The sequence below is a fragment of the Dicentrarchus labrax genome, unplaced genomic scaffold (assembly GCF_905237075.1).
Source record: "Dicentrarchus labrax unplaced genomic scaffold, dlabrax2021, whole genome shotgun sequence".
NCBI lineage: Eukaryota > Metazoa > Chordata > Actinopteri > Moronidae > Dicentrarchus > Dicentrarchus labrax.
The window spans coordinates 2,500,122-2,517,621 of NW_026136719.1; the positions used below are offsets into that span (position 1 = coordinate 2,500,122).

The 17,500-nt window shown below is 41.3% G+C and overlaps 3 protein-coding genes across 7 annotated transcripts in view; 2 read left to right on the forward strand and 1 right to left on the reverse strand.

The window, feature by feature from the left end:
* Window positions 1–9,088, forward strand: part of LOC127351774 (WD repeat-containing protein 88-like) — a 37,074-nt gene extending 27,986 nt beyond the window's left edge. For 2 of the 4 annotated variants that reach the window (XR_007880943.1, XR_007880944.1), the window contains exon 13: window positions 7,618–7,667. The gene's annotated coding sequence lies outside the window, so the exon portion shown is untranslated. Of the gene's footprint in view, window positions 1–7,617; window positions 7,668–8,142; window positions 8,249–8,590 lie in introns of those variants that run through there. The other 2 variants (XR_007880945.1, XM_051379681.1) reach the window with 2 other exon arrangements.
* wdr59 (WD repeat domain 59) overlaps window positions 1–14,260 on the reverse strand; it is a 15,251-nt gene extending 991 nt beyond the window's left edge. The window contains exons 1-27 of one of the 2 annotated variants that reach the window (XM_051379673.1): window positions 14,150–14,260; window positions 13,074–13,123; window positions 12,544–12,679; window positions 12,183–12,268; window positions 11,960–12,040; window positions 11,692–11,729; window positions 11,515–11,603; window positions 11,311–11,427; window positions 10,974–11,051; window positions 9,608–9,764; window positions 8,812–8,891; window positions 8,584–8,713; window positions 8,116–8,225; window positions 7,676–7,840; window positions 6,998–7,093; window positions 6,526–6,630; window positions 6,329–6,450; window positions 5,710–5,863; window positions 4,791–4,847; window positions 2,745–2,878; window positions 2,454–2,535; window positions 1,581–1,693; window positions 1,135–1,288; window positions 831–912; window positions 630–750; window positions 389–531; window positions 1–77 (exon numbers count right to left, since the gene is read on the reverse strand). The exon at window positions 1–77 is cut by the window's left edge and continues 991 nt beyond it. In XM_051379673.1, coding sequence (XP_051235633.1) covers window positions 1–77; window positions 389–531; window positions 630–750; window positions 831–912; window positions 1,135–1,288; window positions 1,581–1,693; window positions 2,454–2,535; window positions 2,745–2,878; window positions 4,791–4,847; window positions 5,710–5,863; window positions 6,329–6,450; window positions 6,526–6,630; window positions 6,998–7,093; window positions 7,676–7,840; window positions 8,116–8,225; window positions 8,584–8,713; window positions 8,812–8,891; window positions 9,608–9,764; window positions 10,974–11,051; window positions 11,311–11,427; window positions 11,515–11,603; window positions 11,692–11,729; window positions 11,960–12,040; window positions 12,183–12,268; window positions 12,544–12,679; window positions 13,074–13,123; window positions 14,150–14,203 — 2,811 coding nt within the window. In that variant the 5' untranslated portion in view covers window positions 14,204–14,260. The remainder of the gene's footprint in view (window positions 78–388; window positions 532–629; window positions 751–830; window positions 913–1,134; window positions 1,289–1,580; window positions 1,694–2,453; window positions 2,536–2,744; window positions 2,879–4,790; window positions 4,848–5,709; window positions 5,864–6,328; window positions 6,451–6,525; window positions 6,631–6,997; window positions 7,094–7,675; window positions 7,841–8,115; window positions 8,226–8,583; window positions 8,714–8,811; window positions 8,892–9,607; window positions 9,765–10,973; window positions 11,052–11,310; window positions 11,428–11,514; window positions 11,604–11,691; window positions 11,730–11,959; window positions 12,041–12,182; window positions 12,269–12,543; window positions 12,680–13,073; window positions 13,124–14,149) is intronic. The other variant, XM_051379675.1, reaches the window with a different exon arrangement.
* A 395-nt stretch (window positions 14,261–14,655) lies between these two features.
* nob1 (NIN1 (RPN12) binding protein 1 homolog) overlaps window positions 14,656–17,500 on the forward strand; it is a 9,536-nt gene continuing 6,691 nt past the window's right edge. Inside the window, exons 1-3 of the mRNA XM_051379680.1 lie at window positions 14,656–14,767; window positions 17,109–17,241; window positions 17,320–17,453. Coding sequence (XP_051235640.1) covers window positions 14,699–14,767; window positions 17,109–17,241; window positions 17,320–17,453 — 336 coding nt within the window. The 5' untranslated portion in view covers window positions 14,656–14,698. The remainder of the gene's footprint in view (window positions 14,768–17,108; window positions 17,242–17,319; window positions 17,454–17,500) is intronic.

The following is a 17,500-nucleotide window of genomic DNA, read 5'->3' on the forward strand; positions in this document are numbered from 1 at the left end:
GAAGGTCAGACGCTTGCAGACGGCGCACTGCGTACCTCGAGCCTGACTGCGGCAGTGACAGCAGTACACGCCGAACTCTGCAGGAGACAACAGAGCGCAGAGGTCACTGGGCTTTAGAAAGCTACGAGCTAATGGAGCTAACAGAGAATTACTGCAGTCAACAAACTACGAAGGTTAGATTTTTAATGAACTACAAAAGTTTAATCGGCTTTGTAACTGAACATTAACGAACGAAGACGTGGTCGTCTTTCTCCAACATACATTAGCTTAGCATTACTGAGGCTTGCTCAACTGTGATTGGAGCACAGAGGAAAGGGGGCGGGGCTTTATTGTGAGTTAAACATTTATTTGACTTATTTGTGCAGTGCATGCTGGGAGAGCAACGTACCGATGCCTTTGTGGGGTTCAGGAGGACACGAGGCGAACTTCAGCACGTCGGCTCGTTTGTCCCTCAGACCCCAACGGTACAGGATCTCGCCGTAACACTTCTTAAAGTCATCAAACTGCAGCATGTTGGCGGGGTCCAGCAGTCTGTGGGGGGAGTGACATCAGAGTGACATCAGAGTGACATCAGAGTGACATCAGCGCTCTGTCAGTGACACACAAGCCAGTCGCACCAGTTCTCCCACCTCTTGTTCATGTCGTGCTGCTCTCGCTCCCGTTCCCGCGGGTCCGTGTAACCCTGGTTGCCGTAGCGATAGTCGTCAGGAGAGGATTCGCCCCACGGGTTGGCGTGCTCGGAGTCTCTACCTGCGAACAGGAACGAGACGTCTGATTGGCTGCAGAGGAACGGAGCATGTGGGCCTGCGGGTGGCGCCGTGGAGACTCACCTGTGTTCCAGGTGGTTGCGGTGATGGAGTCGGAGGTGCTGGAGCACGAGCCCGAGGTGACGGAGCTCGACGTGTAGCTGGGCTGAGACCGCAATGACATCACTGTCTTATAATAACTTTATTTAAACGTCCGTTAGATCAATAAACTGTAATGAACATATTTATTGTTTGTGTTTATATGTTGTTTATGCTACATGCTATTAGCTTTTTGGTCGATAAAATGTCTGTAAAAATGTAAATAAACAAAAAATAAATAAAAATGTCAGATGTCTTGCAGCAGTACATTAGACCGGCGAGGACTTACGTATCGGTAGTGGTGCGGCGGGAACACGGAGGAGCGTGGCGGGTGATGTCCGTACAGAGAGTAGCAGTCTGGGGGGGGCGGAGCCTGAGCTCTGAACACGCTGCACAGCATAGCCAGAGTCTGGACGTCGCTCATGTGACTGTAGTGATCCACACTGGAAGGTTTCACACACAAACACACACACTGTAGTTTGAACACTGTTCTGTCCCACTGCTCCTGAACACACCTCAAACACACAATGATTCATTGACCCAGAAGTTATTACCATAAAGAATAATGCTAATGCTAATTCCTTTCAAAGAACTTTTAATATATTCTGTCTGTTTACAGGCTTCAGATGTGGTCAGTGCGATCTGAAGACCAGCACCATGAAACAGTTAGTTATATATATATATTATATTATATTATATGTCGTATATCGGACCGTACATCGCAAATAAACTCACAGAGTCTCCAGCAGGTGGCGTCCAAACGGGTGTCTGGCCCAGGGGGTCTCTGTGTCCGGGTCCGAGTCTGGACTCAGGTCCTGACTGGTGGCTGCAGAAGCCAGAGCCCACACCTACACACACACACACACACACACACACACACACACACACACACACACACACACACACACACACACACACACACACACACACACACACACACACACACACACAGAGACACACACACACACACACACACACACACAGAGACACACACACACACACACACACACACACACACACACACACACACACACACACAGACACACACACACACACACACACACACACACACACACACACACAGACACACACACACACACACACACACACACACACACACACACACACACACACACACACACAGAGACACACACACACACACAGACACACACACACACACACACACACACACACACACACACACACACACAGACACACAGAGACACACACAGAGACACACACACACACACACACACACACACACACACACACACACACACACACACACACACACACACACACACACACACACACACACACACACACACACAGACACACACAGACACACACACACACACAGACACACACACACACACACACACACACACACAGACACACACACACACAGACACACACACACACACACACACACACACACACACACACAGACACACACACAGAGACACACACACACACAGACACACACACACACACACACACAGACAAGACACACACACAGACACACACACACACACACACACACACACACGACACACGGGATCAGGCCGCTGTGAGACGAATAAAAGAGGAATATAAACAGATCTTTACCTTCGCCACGTCTCTGCGTCCGACTGCGAGCGCCGCCGCCGCGTTCTTCTGACACGTTTCCTGAATGTCGTTCATGTTCAAACTGAGAAACATGAACACATAAATACTTTACCAGCAGTTTGATTCACTCACACAGTCTCAACACTTCACAGGGACCGACAGTTCACAGCTCTGCTTTCTGTCACTTATCATTCATTATCAATTCATCTTTTCTCAGTGAATCTTTAAAATGTTTCCATCTTCATCTTCTAACTTTCAATGTGCTCAAACATCCGGTGCTCGCTCTCTCACATGTAGCTCTCTCCCAGAGCTTTGTGGACGGGCAGCAGGCACGAGATCTCCTGGATGATCACCTTCCCGGCCAGTTTGATGGGACGGTTGCCGTAGTCCGTTCCCTCTCGCTTCGTCTTAAACCGACGGGATTTCTGACGGACAGACAGACAGACAGACAGACAGACAGACACAGACACAGACAGACAGACACACAGACAGGGGAGGAGGGAGACAGCAGGCCCGGAGGAGACAAAGCACCACCTGATTAAAAGTGGTCCGGACGACAAATTACAGCAAGAGTCCGTTCACACTGCGAGACGCCGACTGTCTGTGGACGTCCATAAAGACCACAGTTCCCCTGGTTGTCTCTTGTCTAACACTTCCTGTTTGTACTGGTTCGCGTTCCCGCTCTGAAGCTTTGGCGTCCGTCTGACTGGACTGGTCTCGCAGTGCGAACACATGGTTAGTGTTCGGTTTATTAACATTGGTAGCTTCAGCGGCCAAATTACCTGAGAAATCTCTAAATGAAATGAAATGGGAAACAAACTAAACAGAGTTGTGACAGGAACAGGAACAGGAACTTACCTGATGAGGTTAAATGTTAGTGAGCAGACAGGAAGTCAGGCAGCGTAGTTCACTGTCCTGAATTTGAATTTGAGCTAATGATGCTAATCGCTGTTGCTAACTCTTTTTAAGAACTAATTTTCTTCACATTTCAGGACATGTTGATTAATCCTCGCCGTAGATCAAACAAACTGATAATCAATAAACTCACTAATAACCAATAAACTCACTAATAACCAATAAACTCACTAATAATCAATAAACTAACTAATAACCAATAAACTCACTAATAACCAATAAACTCACTAATAATCAATAAACTCACTAATAATCAATAAACTAACTAATAACCAATAAACTCACTAATAACCAATAAACTCACTAATAATCAATAAACTCACTAATAACCAATAAACTAACTAATAACCAATAAACTAACTAATAATCAATAAACTCACTAATAACCAATAAACTCACTAATAACCAATAAACTCACTAATAACCAATAAACTAACTAATAACCAATAAACTCACTAATAATCAATAAACTCACTAATAACCAATAAACTCACTAATAACCAATAAACTCACTACTAATCAATAAACTCACTACTAATCAATAAACTCACTAATAATCAATAAACTAACTAATAACCAATAAACTAACTAATAACCAATAAACTCACTAATAATCAATAAACTAACTAATAATCAATAAACTCACTACTAATCAATAAACTCACTACTAATCAATAAACTCACTAATAACCAATAAACTCACTACTAATCAATAAACTCACTAATAATCAATAAACTAACTAATAACCAATAAACTAACTAATAACCAATAAACTCACTAATAATCAATAAACTAACTAATAATCAATAAACTCACTAATAACCAATAAACTCACTAATAATCAATAAACTAACTAATAACCAATAAACTCACTAATAATCAATAAACTCACTAATAACCAATAAACTCACTAATAATCAATAAACTCACTAATAACCAATAAACTCACTAATAACCAATAAACTAACTAATAATCAATAAAGTCCACAATCAAATTCAGAACAGCTGATGTGAGTTCACTCTGTTAGTGGAGGGACGTCAACCAATCAGTGACATGCAAAGAGAAAACAATGTTAGAGTCCCAGCCAGGAGGAAGAGGAGGAGGAGGAGGAGGAGGAAGAGGAGGAGGAGGAGGAGGAGGAGGAGGAGGAGGAAGAAGGAGGAAGAGGAGGAGGAGGAGGAGGAAGAGGAGGAGGAGGAAGAAGAGGAGGAGGAGGAGGAAGAAGAGGAAGAGGAGGAGGAAGAGGAGGAAGAGGAAGAAGAGGAGGAGGAGGAAGAAGAGGAGGAGGAGGAGGAGGAAGAGGAAGAGGAAGAGGAAGAGGAGGAAGAGGAGGAGGAGGAGGAGGAAGAGGAGGAGGAAGAAGAGGAAGAGGAAGAGGAGGAGGAGGAGGAGGAGAGGAAGGAGGGACAGAGCTCAGTACCGGCCAATCATGGAGGGTTTGGACAGACCAGCGGCGAGAGGCAGAGATTGGGAGCTTCTGATTGGAGGAGAATAGAAAGGAGGCGTGGCCCGCAGCAGCACGGGGGCAGGTGATTGGTCAGAGAAAAACAACACAAGAAAACAAAAAAAACAAAAAAACAAATAGAAGCTCATCAGGGAGACGGAGAGGACGTCTGCACCCAGAACCACCACCGTCTGTGAGACTCTACTGGACGGGGAAGGAGGACGCGTCGAGGTAACGAGAGGACCCCTCATTACTCTTCTGTACGTTAATTAATGACTAAACTATTGATGAGGACAAAACATATTGATCTTCTGCGACTCCACAGACGCTCGTATCTACGAGATTATTGTATCTGTGTGTTTGTTGTTGTAATACTCATTTCAGCCACAAGAGGATGTGGTGCATCACTACATGTTTGAAACAGGACTAAAAGCATTTGAAGGAGTTTTAATTTCTCTTTGTGCAGATTAAAATAAACGTCTTTTTACTTGTGTTTAGAGAGTGTGGAGGAATAGCCACAGCTAGCAGTGGAGAACCGACAGTGAAGGAAGAACTATGGTTGTAGGTTCTGCAGACTCATTGTGTGCTCTCACTGTTCGGTTTACTGACCCGTACACACAGTTTTTATTTATTAGTGGTTATCAAATAACAACAGAGACTCTTTAATATCTCTGTCAATCATTTTAAACTGAACTTCTACTTTAAGCTACTTTGATTCTTTGGTTTTGGTCTTTTAGTAGAAAAGACTAAATTATTGATTGATAATAAATAATACAAAATATAGTTTTTATTCACTGATCAGAGCTCAGATTTGTTTTGTGCTCACAGTAGTTTTGTCTTTAATGAACTTCCATACAGCAGAGAGTTAGTGTGTGTGTGTGTGTGTGTGTCTCACCCTCTCTTTGTAGTAGAAGGACGAGATGGAGACAGTGTCTTTGTCGGAGCGAGTCGGGCTGCCGCTGTACAACCGCAGAGTGCTCTGAGACTCTGAACGCATCTTCATCGGAGTCAGCACTCCGCTGTGATAGGCCGACAGAGCGGACAGCGACCTGAACACACACACACACACACACACACACACACACACACACACACACACACACACACACACACACACACACACACACACACACACACACACACGCACGCACACACGCACACACAAACACACACAAACACACGCACACACACGCACACACAAACACACACAAACACACACACACACACACACACACGTAAACACACCTCCAGTCTTATTGTTCCTATATTTAACAATGTATGATAAAAAGAACGCGGCTCAGCAGCCTCTCAGTGGACACAACCTCAGAGACAGACAGACAGACAGACAGACAGACAGACAGACATTTACTTGTTGCTAAAAGAAGCTAACTGTTGCTAACGGTAACGTTAGTCCAAAGTGTCCGACTGTCTTATGTGACAGTGAAGTTGACCTTGGATGACAGGAACCTTTATACTGAGCACTTCTGGTTCCATATGAAGATCCTGTTTCCTACCTGGGAGTGGGCTCGGTGGGCGGGGCAGAGCGGTGCATGGTGATTGGTCGGGTGAAGTAAACCAGACAGCCGGTGCCACAGAAACGGGCTCCGGAGGTCCGAGGGAACGGGATGTTGGCGTCCTGGAGAAAAGAGAGTGAGTGGAGCTCTTCCTCTGCTCGTACCGTCAGCCTACCTGCTTCCTGTCACACTGTTACCTGGTAGGAGCCGTACGTGTTGGTGACTCGAGGAAACGCCTGCAGGGCCGGAGTGACGGGGTTGGACAGGACGAAGGGACCGGAGGGCGGACCGTCCTCCTGCGTCTGAGGGAGGACACACATTATGTAAACTGTTGACCTTTGACCCTGCAGCGGTCGAGTGTCACAACTGCAGTTCATCACCGTGACTACGTACTGATACTGAAACTAAATATTACAGGAAATGTAAAACTTATTCTAAATTAATTTCAGATGATCTCACAGTTAAAGTATTTTCATTGGACACTTTGCAGCCGCGGTCCTGTGACACTGGCGGTTGAGCTCGTCTCACGCCACCCGCTGCCGGAGCTGAGCACAGAAACTTCTGACAACTACAATGGATGAGACTGATCCTCGCTGATCGTCTGAACTACAGGAGTGCAGGAAGGGATCGGGATGGAAATCTGCCTCATTACAATCTGACATTTCTCACCATGTCGGACTCCAGACAGGAAACCAGCTGCCGGACACACGGCTCCAGACAGTTCTGGTTCCTCTTCACCTTCTGAAGAGACGTGTCGGTCAGAATCTGAAAACACAAATTCAATTCAATTTTATTTGTATAGCGCCAATTCATAACAGAAGTTATCTCAGGACACTTTTCAAATAGAGCAGGTCTAGACCGAACTCTTTAAAACATTAATTACAGAGACCCAACAGTACCACCATGAGCAAGACCTTGGAGACAAGGGCAAGGAAACACTGCCTGTTAAAAGGCAGAAACCTAGGACAGATCCTCCGGCTCTAGGTGGGTGGGAGAGAGAGAGAGACACAGAGCGAGAGACAGAGAGAGAGAGAGAGACAGACAGACAGACAGACAGACAGACAGACAGACAGACAGACGCACAGCAACAACAGTAGCAACAACTACACTAATAGTAGTGACTGATGGCGATGACGACAACAACAACGATGGGGGACAATGAGCAGTGACAATAGTAATAATAATATTAATAATAGTTTCTGGATCTTTTCCTGTTTTCAGCATTTTTCTTTTTTTCTACAGCAACAAAACTAAATCTGTTTTTTATGTTTATTTTGTCAACCAATCAGAAGGCGAGCTGAGAACTGAATGAGGGTTTTGTTGTGGTGCGTTCAGGAGCGTGTGTACCTTCTGGATCTTGGTCTTCATGGCGGAGGGGATGGTCGTCGGGGAGACGAACTGGAAGGTGGGCGCGGCGTTGTTGGGATACTGGGCGGGAAACTTCACCACCAGGTGAACCTGATGGCTGCCGAAGTGAGCCGACACCACGCAGCTGCGGTTCACCGCGTCCATCTGCATGGCACAAAGCACGCAGTGTGACCTCACTTCCTGTTTGACTGTTTTCCATCTGCATATTGATTATGTTACTTATTATTATATTACTGACTTTAAGCTGTTTTATGTAAAACAGCTGCTTTTATTTGAGATGTGTAGAATGGACTGATTAAAACTGACGACCATATAATTAGACTCAATGATCTACGGCTGATAATAATCCCAGAAGGAGCAGAATAACATTTATTAAATATGATGAATGAAACATCCCAGAGGTCCTGTGAACGTCTCACCTCCACGTTGACGTTTCTGATCTGTAGGTTGACCAGAGAGAACTCCTGCTGCAGAGTCTGAGGGAGACCTGAACCCACCGCCGGGTCCTGACGACCTCCAGAGTCCTGGTCTGAGGCGACAGGAAGAGGACAGGTGAGACTCATAAGCCCCGCCCCCTTCTGCTCTGTGCTCCAATCACAGTTGAGCAAGCCTCAGTCAGAACTTCCTGTTCTTAGATATGCTATATGCTAAGCTAATCTACGTTGGAAAGACAACCACACTTTGAAGATGGTTAAAAGATAAAAGAGACATACAGTATATACAGTCACGTCTTAAATTAACTAATGTTAGCAACGACTGATAGTAAGGGACACAGCTGAAGTCTTTATGAGCATCATATTTAGTTTTATAGTTTTATAGTTTTAAATAAAGATTCATCAGCTGTTGTTATTAACACGTGTTCAGTGTTTGTTTACATTCAAACTCACCCTGCAGGTTTTCTGCAGCCGGACCGACGCCGTGCTGACTGTCGGGCCCCTGAGACGACAGAGACTTCTCCGACTCCACGGTGAGAGACATCCCCTCCATCAGGTCCTCCACCCCGTCACTGACACACAGCTACACCACAACAACAACATCAACAACAACAACAACATCAACAACAACAACAACATCAACAACGACACACAGACATCAGGAGGAGGCTGCACACTAACCTTCTGTAGCTGAGGATCCACCCTCCAAATCCTCAGAGTCTGGTCTCTGGACCACGTGACCAGCTGGTAGTCCTTAGAGCCTGAATAAACAACAACAAGAAAACACTGTAAACAACAACAAACACTTTAAAACTACTACAGAACCGATTCCAAACTGCACTTCCTGATAACTTTTAAGGGACGGCGTATTTGGTCCATTGTAGGTAGGGGGGGGGGGGGGGGGGGGGGGGGGGGGGGGGGGGGGGGGGGGGGGGGGGGGGGGGGGGGGGGGGGGAGGGGGGGGGGGAAATGGAGGAAGAAAATTTAAATAAAAAAAATATTTATTTTTTTTTAAGAGCTTCTATGAACATAATCAGAATCAGAAATACTTTAATAATCCCAGGGGGAAATTAATAACACTTGTTTTATGGGATTATTACTCCTCCCGTGGCTCTGTAATAATAATAATAATAACTTTTTACCAATGACGTGAACAAAATGAATATGACAATACTGTAATATAATACTGTATCAATATTTCAATCTAAAACAGACATCAAGGAAATACTGTAACAGACAGAAAAGCTGATTTTAGATAGAAATATTAAATTCATATGAAAACATGAGCTTGGTATCAGTGTCAGAAAGGAAAAAGTGATATTGAAATGTCTCTGTCAGATTTTAATTAAAATATTCAAAACAACATGTTAAAGCCACTGTTTAGCCTAGCTTAGCACAAAGACTGGAAGCAGGGGGAAACTGTTAGCGTCGCTACATCAAAAGATTAAAAACCCACTCGGAAATCTCTGATTGTCACCTTCTTTCTGCGGCCTCCACTGGAACTCGAGCACTACGTCATCGTGTCCGACGAAGGCGTGGACGGGACTGTTGAGGTCGAGCGTGCTCCACAGTAACAGACTGTTCTCCCTCCTCAGCTGAGGAACCATCACTGTGACCAGACCGTTAGAGAACGGCTGAGAACACACACACATTATTATTCCATCACAGATCATCAATCATCAATAAGTGAGTTAGTGAGTCAGTAAACTGGTCAGGGGGACGTTCTGTATGTAGCTTTTATCTGTACAAACATACTGTATGTTCTCAAATAACAGCCCGGGCTCTAATACAGGCCTGTTATATAATGTGTCTGCGTACATTTCCATCACTTTCATTTAGTGAAGGTGACAGTAGCTACATCTGAAGTGCTGTACGGTAACTGTTAGTCACTGAATCTTTTAGAGAAAGGTTCCTGCAAGTATTTCAAAATAAAAGCCTTGTTAGGAAATGAAGGGATTCTGTCCCCTGAAAACTCTTCTAGAACAATATTTAATTTAATTTTTGATACACAGATATTCTTAACTGTTACAATATAGATTCAGACAGAAAAATGATAATCTGTTGATTTGTATTGGTCCAGTTTTGCCATTGTGCAGACCTAAGAGACATTTTATAATGTGTTCCTTTTGGATGAAATAATAATTAATTATTTATTAACATTGTATGATACAGAACTATATCAAATGTTTGGTACCATTGGATTCAGTTTCAATGAAATGTGCTTTGATTCAGTGTAAATCTGATATTTGGCGTTATTTGAATGTTATGTTATTTTCGTATAAAGAAAATCAACTTTATCTGCTAATAACGGCATCATAGATATGTTGAAATCAAAAAACTAGATTTTGTCAAGTGTAGCCACAAGATTTTACAGTTTCCACAATAGATTTTGTGTTTCCATGTCCAAACATACTAACATATAAACATATCAACATATCAACATACTAACATACTAACATATCAACATATCAACATACTAACATATAACATACTAACATATCAACATACTAACATATCAACATACTAACATATCAACATATAAACATACTAACATACTAACATATCAACATATAAACATAATAACATACTAACATACTAACATATAAACATACTAACATATAAACATAGAAAATGCAGTCGTCAGCATAATGCAGTAACAAATACTTAGTGTATCAGAACAGAATAGAGCTTCATACTAAATATGACCAAATATATTTATCAAACAACAGGAATTAAAAATAAAGCCTGTCTCTAATAAAGGCCTGGGGGTAAATAAAGGCCCCGGCCACTATTTGAGACGTGAACAGTACGTGTTCAGTCTGATCTCAGGCGTTGACACTCACCGTGTACCTGGCCTTCCACACCGGCACCTGACAGGACAGGATGTTCAGGTACTTCCTGGGCTGTCGGTAATCCCAAAACTGAACACAGACAGACCACACGGGAGAAAATACACAAGTTATTGAAATCTGAGGAATCATTTTTGTGAGAAATGAATCACGTTTTTTTGCTGAATGTGCTCGAAAGCTCATGAAAGTGTCCCATCAGTTACAACTGATATGGGTCCCTCGCAGTGTGTTTCACCTACATGTACCAAAATCAGTTGGCACACGAATCACATCCAGGCGTACGAAAAAGCAGTTTTAATAACCCGACTGTGTGAGTGTCTGTTGTCCTCACCCTCACTGAGTTGTCCTGGCTCGACGTGGCGAGGATGAACTCGTTGTCTGGATGCCAGTCAAGGCCGTGGATCTTCGACAGGTGAGCCGCCACGTACTCCGCCGCTGTGTTCGGCTTCTGGTCGGAGAAAAATCACACGAACATTTAACACCGCTGGCGCTCACGTACAGCTCACTGTGCGGCTTAGATAACGCATCTACTCACTCTTTTATCCCAGATTCGCACGTCCCCGTCGTGACTGGACGCCAGCAGGTACTGGTTCTTCCTGTTCCACTTCACCTGAGACGCCCCGGCTGGAAACACGAGAGAGAGACAGGTGGGAGATCAATACGCAAACTGATGGACAGGAATAATACACAGTTTGGTCCTTTAAATACTCACCCACAGCGGACAGCGCCACCGTCGGTTTACGGGTGTCTCTGTGGAGTCAAACAGAAACTATATGAAGGGTTTACAAACTGAACGTCTTTATGTTTAATTAATGATACAAACCCGTACAAACAACCTGTAGATGACAGTTTTAGTTCCTGAAGTAAATATTTAAAGATTTGGACCAATGTGGATGAAGAAAATAACGTTTGTTACATATTTCATGTTTCAGGAGACAGAACGTCCTCAAACCACCTGATGAGTCACTGTTTCCTCTCACCTGGTGTCCCAGATGTAGATGTATGTGTCCACTGAGCTGGTGACCAGGAACTCCGGTTCAAACCAGGACCAGTCCAGATCACTGAGGACACAAACGCATCACAATGAGTCAACGAACGCATCGCAGTGAGTCCACGAACGCATCGCAGTGAGTCCACGAACGCATCGCAGTGAGTCCACAAACACAGCGCAGTGAGTCCAGAGAGGTGTGTTTGATTTGTTACCTGATGACTCTGGTGTGTCCCTGCAGAGAGGTGTGAACTTCTCCACAGCCGTCCCTCCACGAGTACAGATCCACACGCTGGTTACTCTGCGCACACACACACACACACACACACACACACACACACACACACACACACACACACACACAGAAACTGTTTTCTTTCTGTCTGTTTAGGATCAGATGTTGTTTAGGATCAGATGTTTAGGATCAGATGTTGTTTAGGATCAGATGTTGTTTAGGATCAGATGTTGTTTAGGATCAGATGTTGTTTAGGATCAGATGTTGTTTAGGATCAGATGTTGTTTAGGATCAGATGTTTAGGATCAGATGTTGTTTAGGATCAGATGTTCAGGACTCACCGAGGCAGCGAAGACGTGGGACTCAGACCGGTGCGGGTTCCACTGGACCGTCCCAACGTCCCACTTACTCTGTCGGCCGATCTTCCTCGGAGGTTCGGACGGAGCCTCCAGGTTCACCATGTACAGGAAACGCCGCCTTTCAAAACAAGAGAGCAGGAAACAGTTTGTTCTTTCAGTCTGTCAGAATAAAGGTCTGGTTTCATCTTCAATCTGCAGAACTACAACAAAGATCTTCTCCTGCACAGACGCTTCCTGTCCCAGCACCAACACACTGTCGGTCTTCAGCCAATCACTGCAGAGCTCACAGGCTAATTTGCATAAAGTTGAGATTGTTTAACTTTAAATTAGGTTTCTGTGTCACCTGGAATCCCACAATGCTTTGCAAATTGCACTGAAAATGTACAGTGGGAACTTCAGCAACTCCGTGCTGCGTTCACTGTCAGAGTGGTTGATTAAGTTTGTTACCGTGACTTTAACCTGCAGCTCTGAGTCAGTTTGAACTGCGGTGCGTTCAGGGGAACTGAACTTACCCGGAAAGCACGGCGTGCGAGCCCAGGCAGTCCACTGACATGGCGGTGGCCTGAAGAAAAAACAGAAGAAGAAGCGAAGGTGACGATCTGAAAGGAAGCAGACTGATATTGATTATGTTTAATTCTCTAGTGACACAAACTGATACGGAGAGATTTTAATATCAGTTTATATCTCAATAATAATAATAATAATAATAATAATATATATTTTTATATTCGTCATTAAATCATCATCACTCTGATTTTGGAACATTAGTTTTATTTACTCAGAACAAATGGCCTTTCATAAAGTTTCCAGTTATTGACGATAGTGATTATTATCAGTATCAATGAATCATTTTCTCTATTGATCGATCAGTTGTTTGATTCATTAAATGTGAGAAAAAAATGGTAAAAAATGTCGATCACAAGGAAACATTCAGTTTACTTTCATTAAAGAAACCAAAATATTCAATCTGAAATCAATAAATGACTCAAAACGATTGATCGATTAGGTTTTTGAACAGCTCCTGGAAACTGAGTTCTTTACCCAGAACTTACAGAACTTCAGACATACTTTAATTGATTTAAATTGATCTGCAACAACTTAAATAATCGATTATTAATTGACCTGATGTCTCATTCTCTGGTGCCTTCAGGGTTTCTCGGATTTTCTGCTTTTCTGTTTCATGTCATTGAAAAACTGAAAATATTCAGTGTGAAAGAAAACATTGAAATCTGTCTGGAGGTTTAACTGTAAAGGTCTGTCAGACTTCAATAATCAATAAATCAATAAAGTGATCAATACCGAGTCTGTAGAGTAAAAGCTGCAGGTAAAGAATTAGTTCTAATGTATTGATTATTGGTCCAGTAATCAATCACTCTATAATCTTGTTCCTTATGTTTCCTCGTCCTTCAACAACTTAAACGATTATTCGAACATTAGAATCGATTAACTGGCTGAAACCTCAAATTAAAGAGAGTATTGATTAGTATGGCGGTAGATCGGACTGTGTTTCAGTCTGTTAAACTCTCCTCCACCTGTCCACCTGTCCACCTGTCAGTCACTTCATTCAGGAGCTTTCGGGCAGAAATACCTGAGCATCCCGAAACTCCACCACCACATTCTCACTGCTCCAGCGGGCCGCCATCTTCCTCCTTCTTCTACCGTCAACAAAACGTCACGTGATCGTGATGGGATGTGACGTTCACTGTCCCCGGGAGAAACGGGACCGAGCGATGAAAGACGCGATTCTGTTAGAAATACCAAAGACTACAGATCCTTTAAAATTAATTTAACCTTTTAAAAAATATCTCAATGTGACAATACACAAAAATAATGTGTTTTAATGACAATACAGCTTAAAAATACAACGTAAATAAAGTAATTAATCTAATAAAATATAAATAAAGCACAAATATCAAACTTACAAACATGACAGCAACAGAGACGTCAAATATTTGAAATATTTAGACCACAAAAAGCGATATTAATATAATAAAATCACCTTTAAACGTTTTTAAAGGAAGAAATTAACCGTTAGTTTAAAATCTCCGACCAGAACGAGGCTTCGTTGAGTTCTCTACGTCACGAGCCTGCTTCCTCTCCTCTGATTGGTCGGTGCAGTCGCTGGTCATCACCCAACATGGCGCCGACGCTGGTAGAGCATGTTGTCGCAGACGCGGGAGCGTTTTTAAAGAAAGCTCATCTCCAGGTCGGACTTTACTCATCTTTATAATCTCTATTCATCTCTATCTCTAGTCATCTCTATCTCTATTAACGCGCTCATTAAAGGCAGGTCACCGACGGGAGCCGGTAGAGACCAGTGCTGTCAGAGGAACTGATGCTAAGCTAACTGTGGTGGAGGCCCGCAGCTGCGCACTTAAACGGAGACATTAATAATATTTATTAAGAGTTAATCACACTAATATCTAATCTAACTAATATTAAATACTGTTTATTAAGAGTTAATCACACTAATATCTAATCAGACTAATATTAAACACTGTTTATTAAGAGTTAATCACACTAATATCTAATCTAACTAATATTAAACACTGTTTATTAAGAGTTAATCACACTAATATCTAATCTAACTAATATTAAATAATATTTATTAAGAGTTAATCACACTAATATCTAATCAAACTAATATTAAATAATATTTATTAAGAGTTAATCACACTAATATCTAATCTAACTAATATTAAACACTGTTTATTAAGAGTTAATCACACTAATATCTAATCAGACTAATATTAAACACTGTTTATTAAGAGTTAATCACACTAATATCTAATCTAACTAATATTAAACACTGTTTATTAAGAGTTAATCACACTAATATCTAATCAGACTAATATTAAACACTGTTTATTAAGAGTTAATCACATTAATATCTAATCTAACTAATATTAAACAGTTTATTAAGAGTTAATCACACTAATATCTAATCTAACTAATATTAAATAATGTTTATTAAGAGTTAATCACACTAATATCTAATCTAACTAATATTAAATAATATTTATTAAGAGTTAATCACACTAATATCTAATCTAACTAATATTAAATACTGTTTATTAAGAGTTAATCACACTAATATCTTATCTAACTAATATTAAATAATATTTATTAAGAGTTAATCACACTAATATCTAATCTAACTAATATTAAACACTGTTTATTAAGAGTTAATCACACTAATATCTAATCAGACTAATATTAAACACTGTTTATTAAGAGTTAATCACATTAATATCTAATCTAACTAATATTAAACACTGTTTATTAAGAGTTAATCACACTAATATCTAATCAGACTAATATTAAACACTGTTTATTAAGAGTTAATCACATTAATATCTAATCTAACTAATATTAAACAGTTTATTAAGAGTTAATCACATTAATATCTAATCTAACTAATATTAAATAATATTTATTAAGAGTTAATCACATTAATATCTTATCTAACTAATATTAAATAATATTTATTAAGAGTTAATCACACTAATATCTAATCTAACTAATATTAAACACTGTTTATTAAGAGTTAATCACACTAATATCTAATCTAACTAATATTAAACACTGTTTATTAAGAGTTAATCACATTAATATCTAATCTAACTAATATTAAACACTGTTTATTAAGAGTTAATCACATTAATATCTTATCAAACTGACGACATATTATTATTGTTATAACATATAATATAAACCTCCTTTTATAATGACGGGCTTATTGTACTATAGTCTATTAATATATTTAATTAACTAACTAATGTTATTCCAAAATCATGTCATTTTAACTTCTGATTTAAAATCAATAACAATATTTAAATACTGAAATATCTTTAACACAGTTTAATCTTTAATCAATATCTGTGATAAAGTGCTGTAAGTAAATACAGTTTTTAGTCACATGTTCAGCTTTAATGTCGTATATTGTGGCTACTGTAAACACACAAATACTGTATTGATTTAAACAACAAACAAACAACATGCTGATAATCGATAATCGATCCTTAAAACTCTCCAAAAGAACAAAAAGGCGCCACAAGATAAGTTCACATTAAACATTATATAAAACAAAGTCATAACAAACCTTGTGCCGTTATCAGCTGGGTGCTACACAAATAAAATATCGATTATTGACGTCAGACAGAGCTACCGGACACCCTTTCAAAATAAAAGCTCCAACCTTAATATCAAAATAATAGGCCCGATGAAAACTTAACAATAACTCTAAAAGGATTAATACAAATAAAAAAATAGCAACTTCTTGAAACATGCTGGACCATATTAAAGGTAATTTACATTCACAGGTGAATGATGTTACTGATCAGGTCAGAGCTGTACACACGTATTTATCTGACTAATGAATGAATGAACGTCAATATAAAAACAAGAGGCGGAGCTAACAGACTCATTACTAATGACAGTGTACTGATACACACATTATACACCTGTAGGGACAGGTGAGCAGTGTGTTTAAAGAGGTCCACTGGTCTCCTGAGTCCTGAACTGTTGGTTGTGGGTTTGTGCTGCAGGACATCGGCAGGAACATCTACACACTGAAGGACGTGGTGGACGAGATCAGAGACAAACCCACCAGGAGGAGTCTGGCCTTCCTGCCGTACCAGCTGAACTTTAAAGAACCACATCCAGAACACATCAGACTGGGTAAGCTCAACACCTGTGAGCCTGAACCTTCTCACCTGTAGTCCACAGTCCTAGTGTGAGCTGCTTTCTGTGTCTCAGTGACGGAGTTCTCCAAGAAGACGGGAGACTACCCGAGTCTGTCGGCCACCGACATCAAGGTCCTGGCTCTGACCTACCAGCTGGAGCTGGAGCACGTCGGCTCCCAACACCTGAAGAAGGAGCCCGAGGTCAAGGTACCGAACGCTGGAAATACAACGAGCTAACTTATTTCTCTTTTATC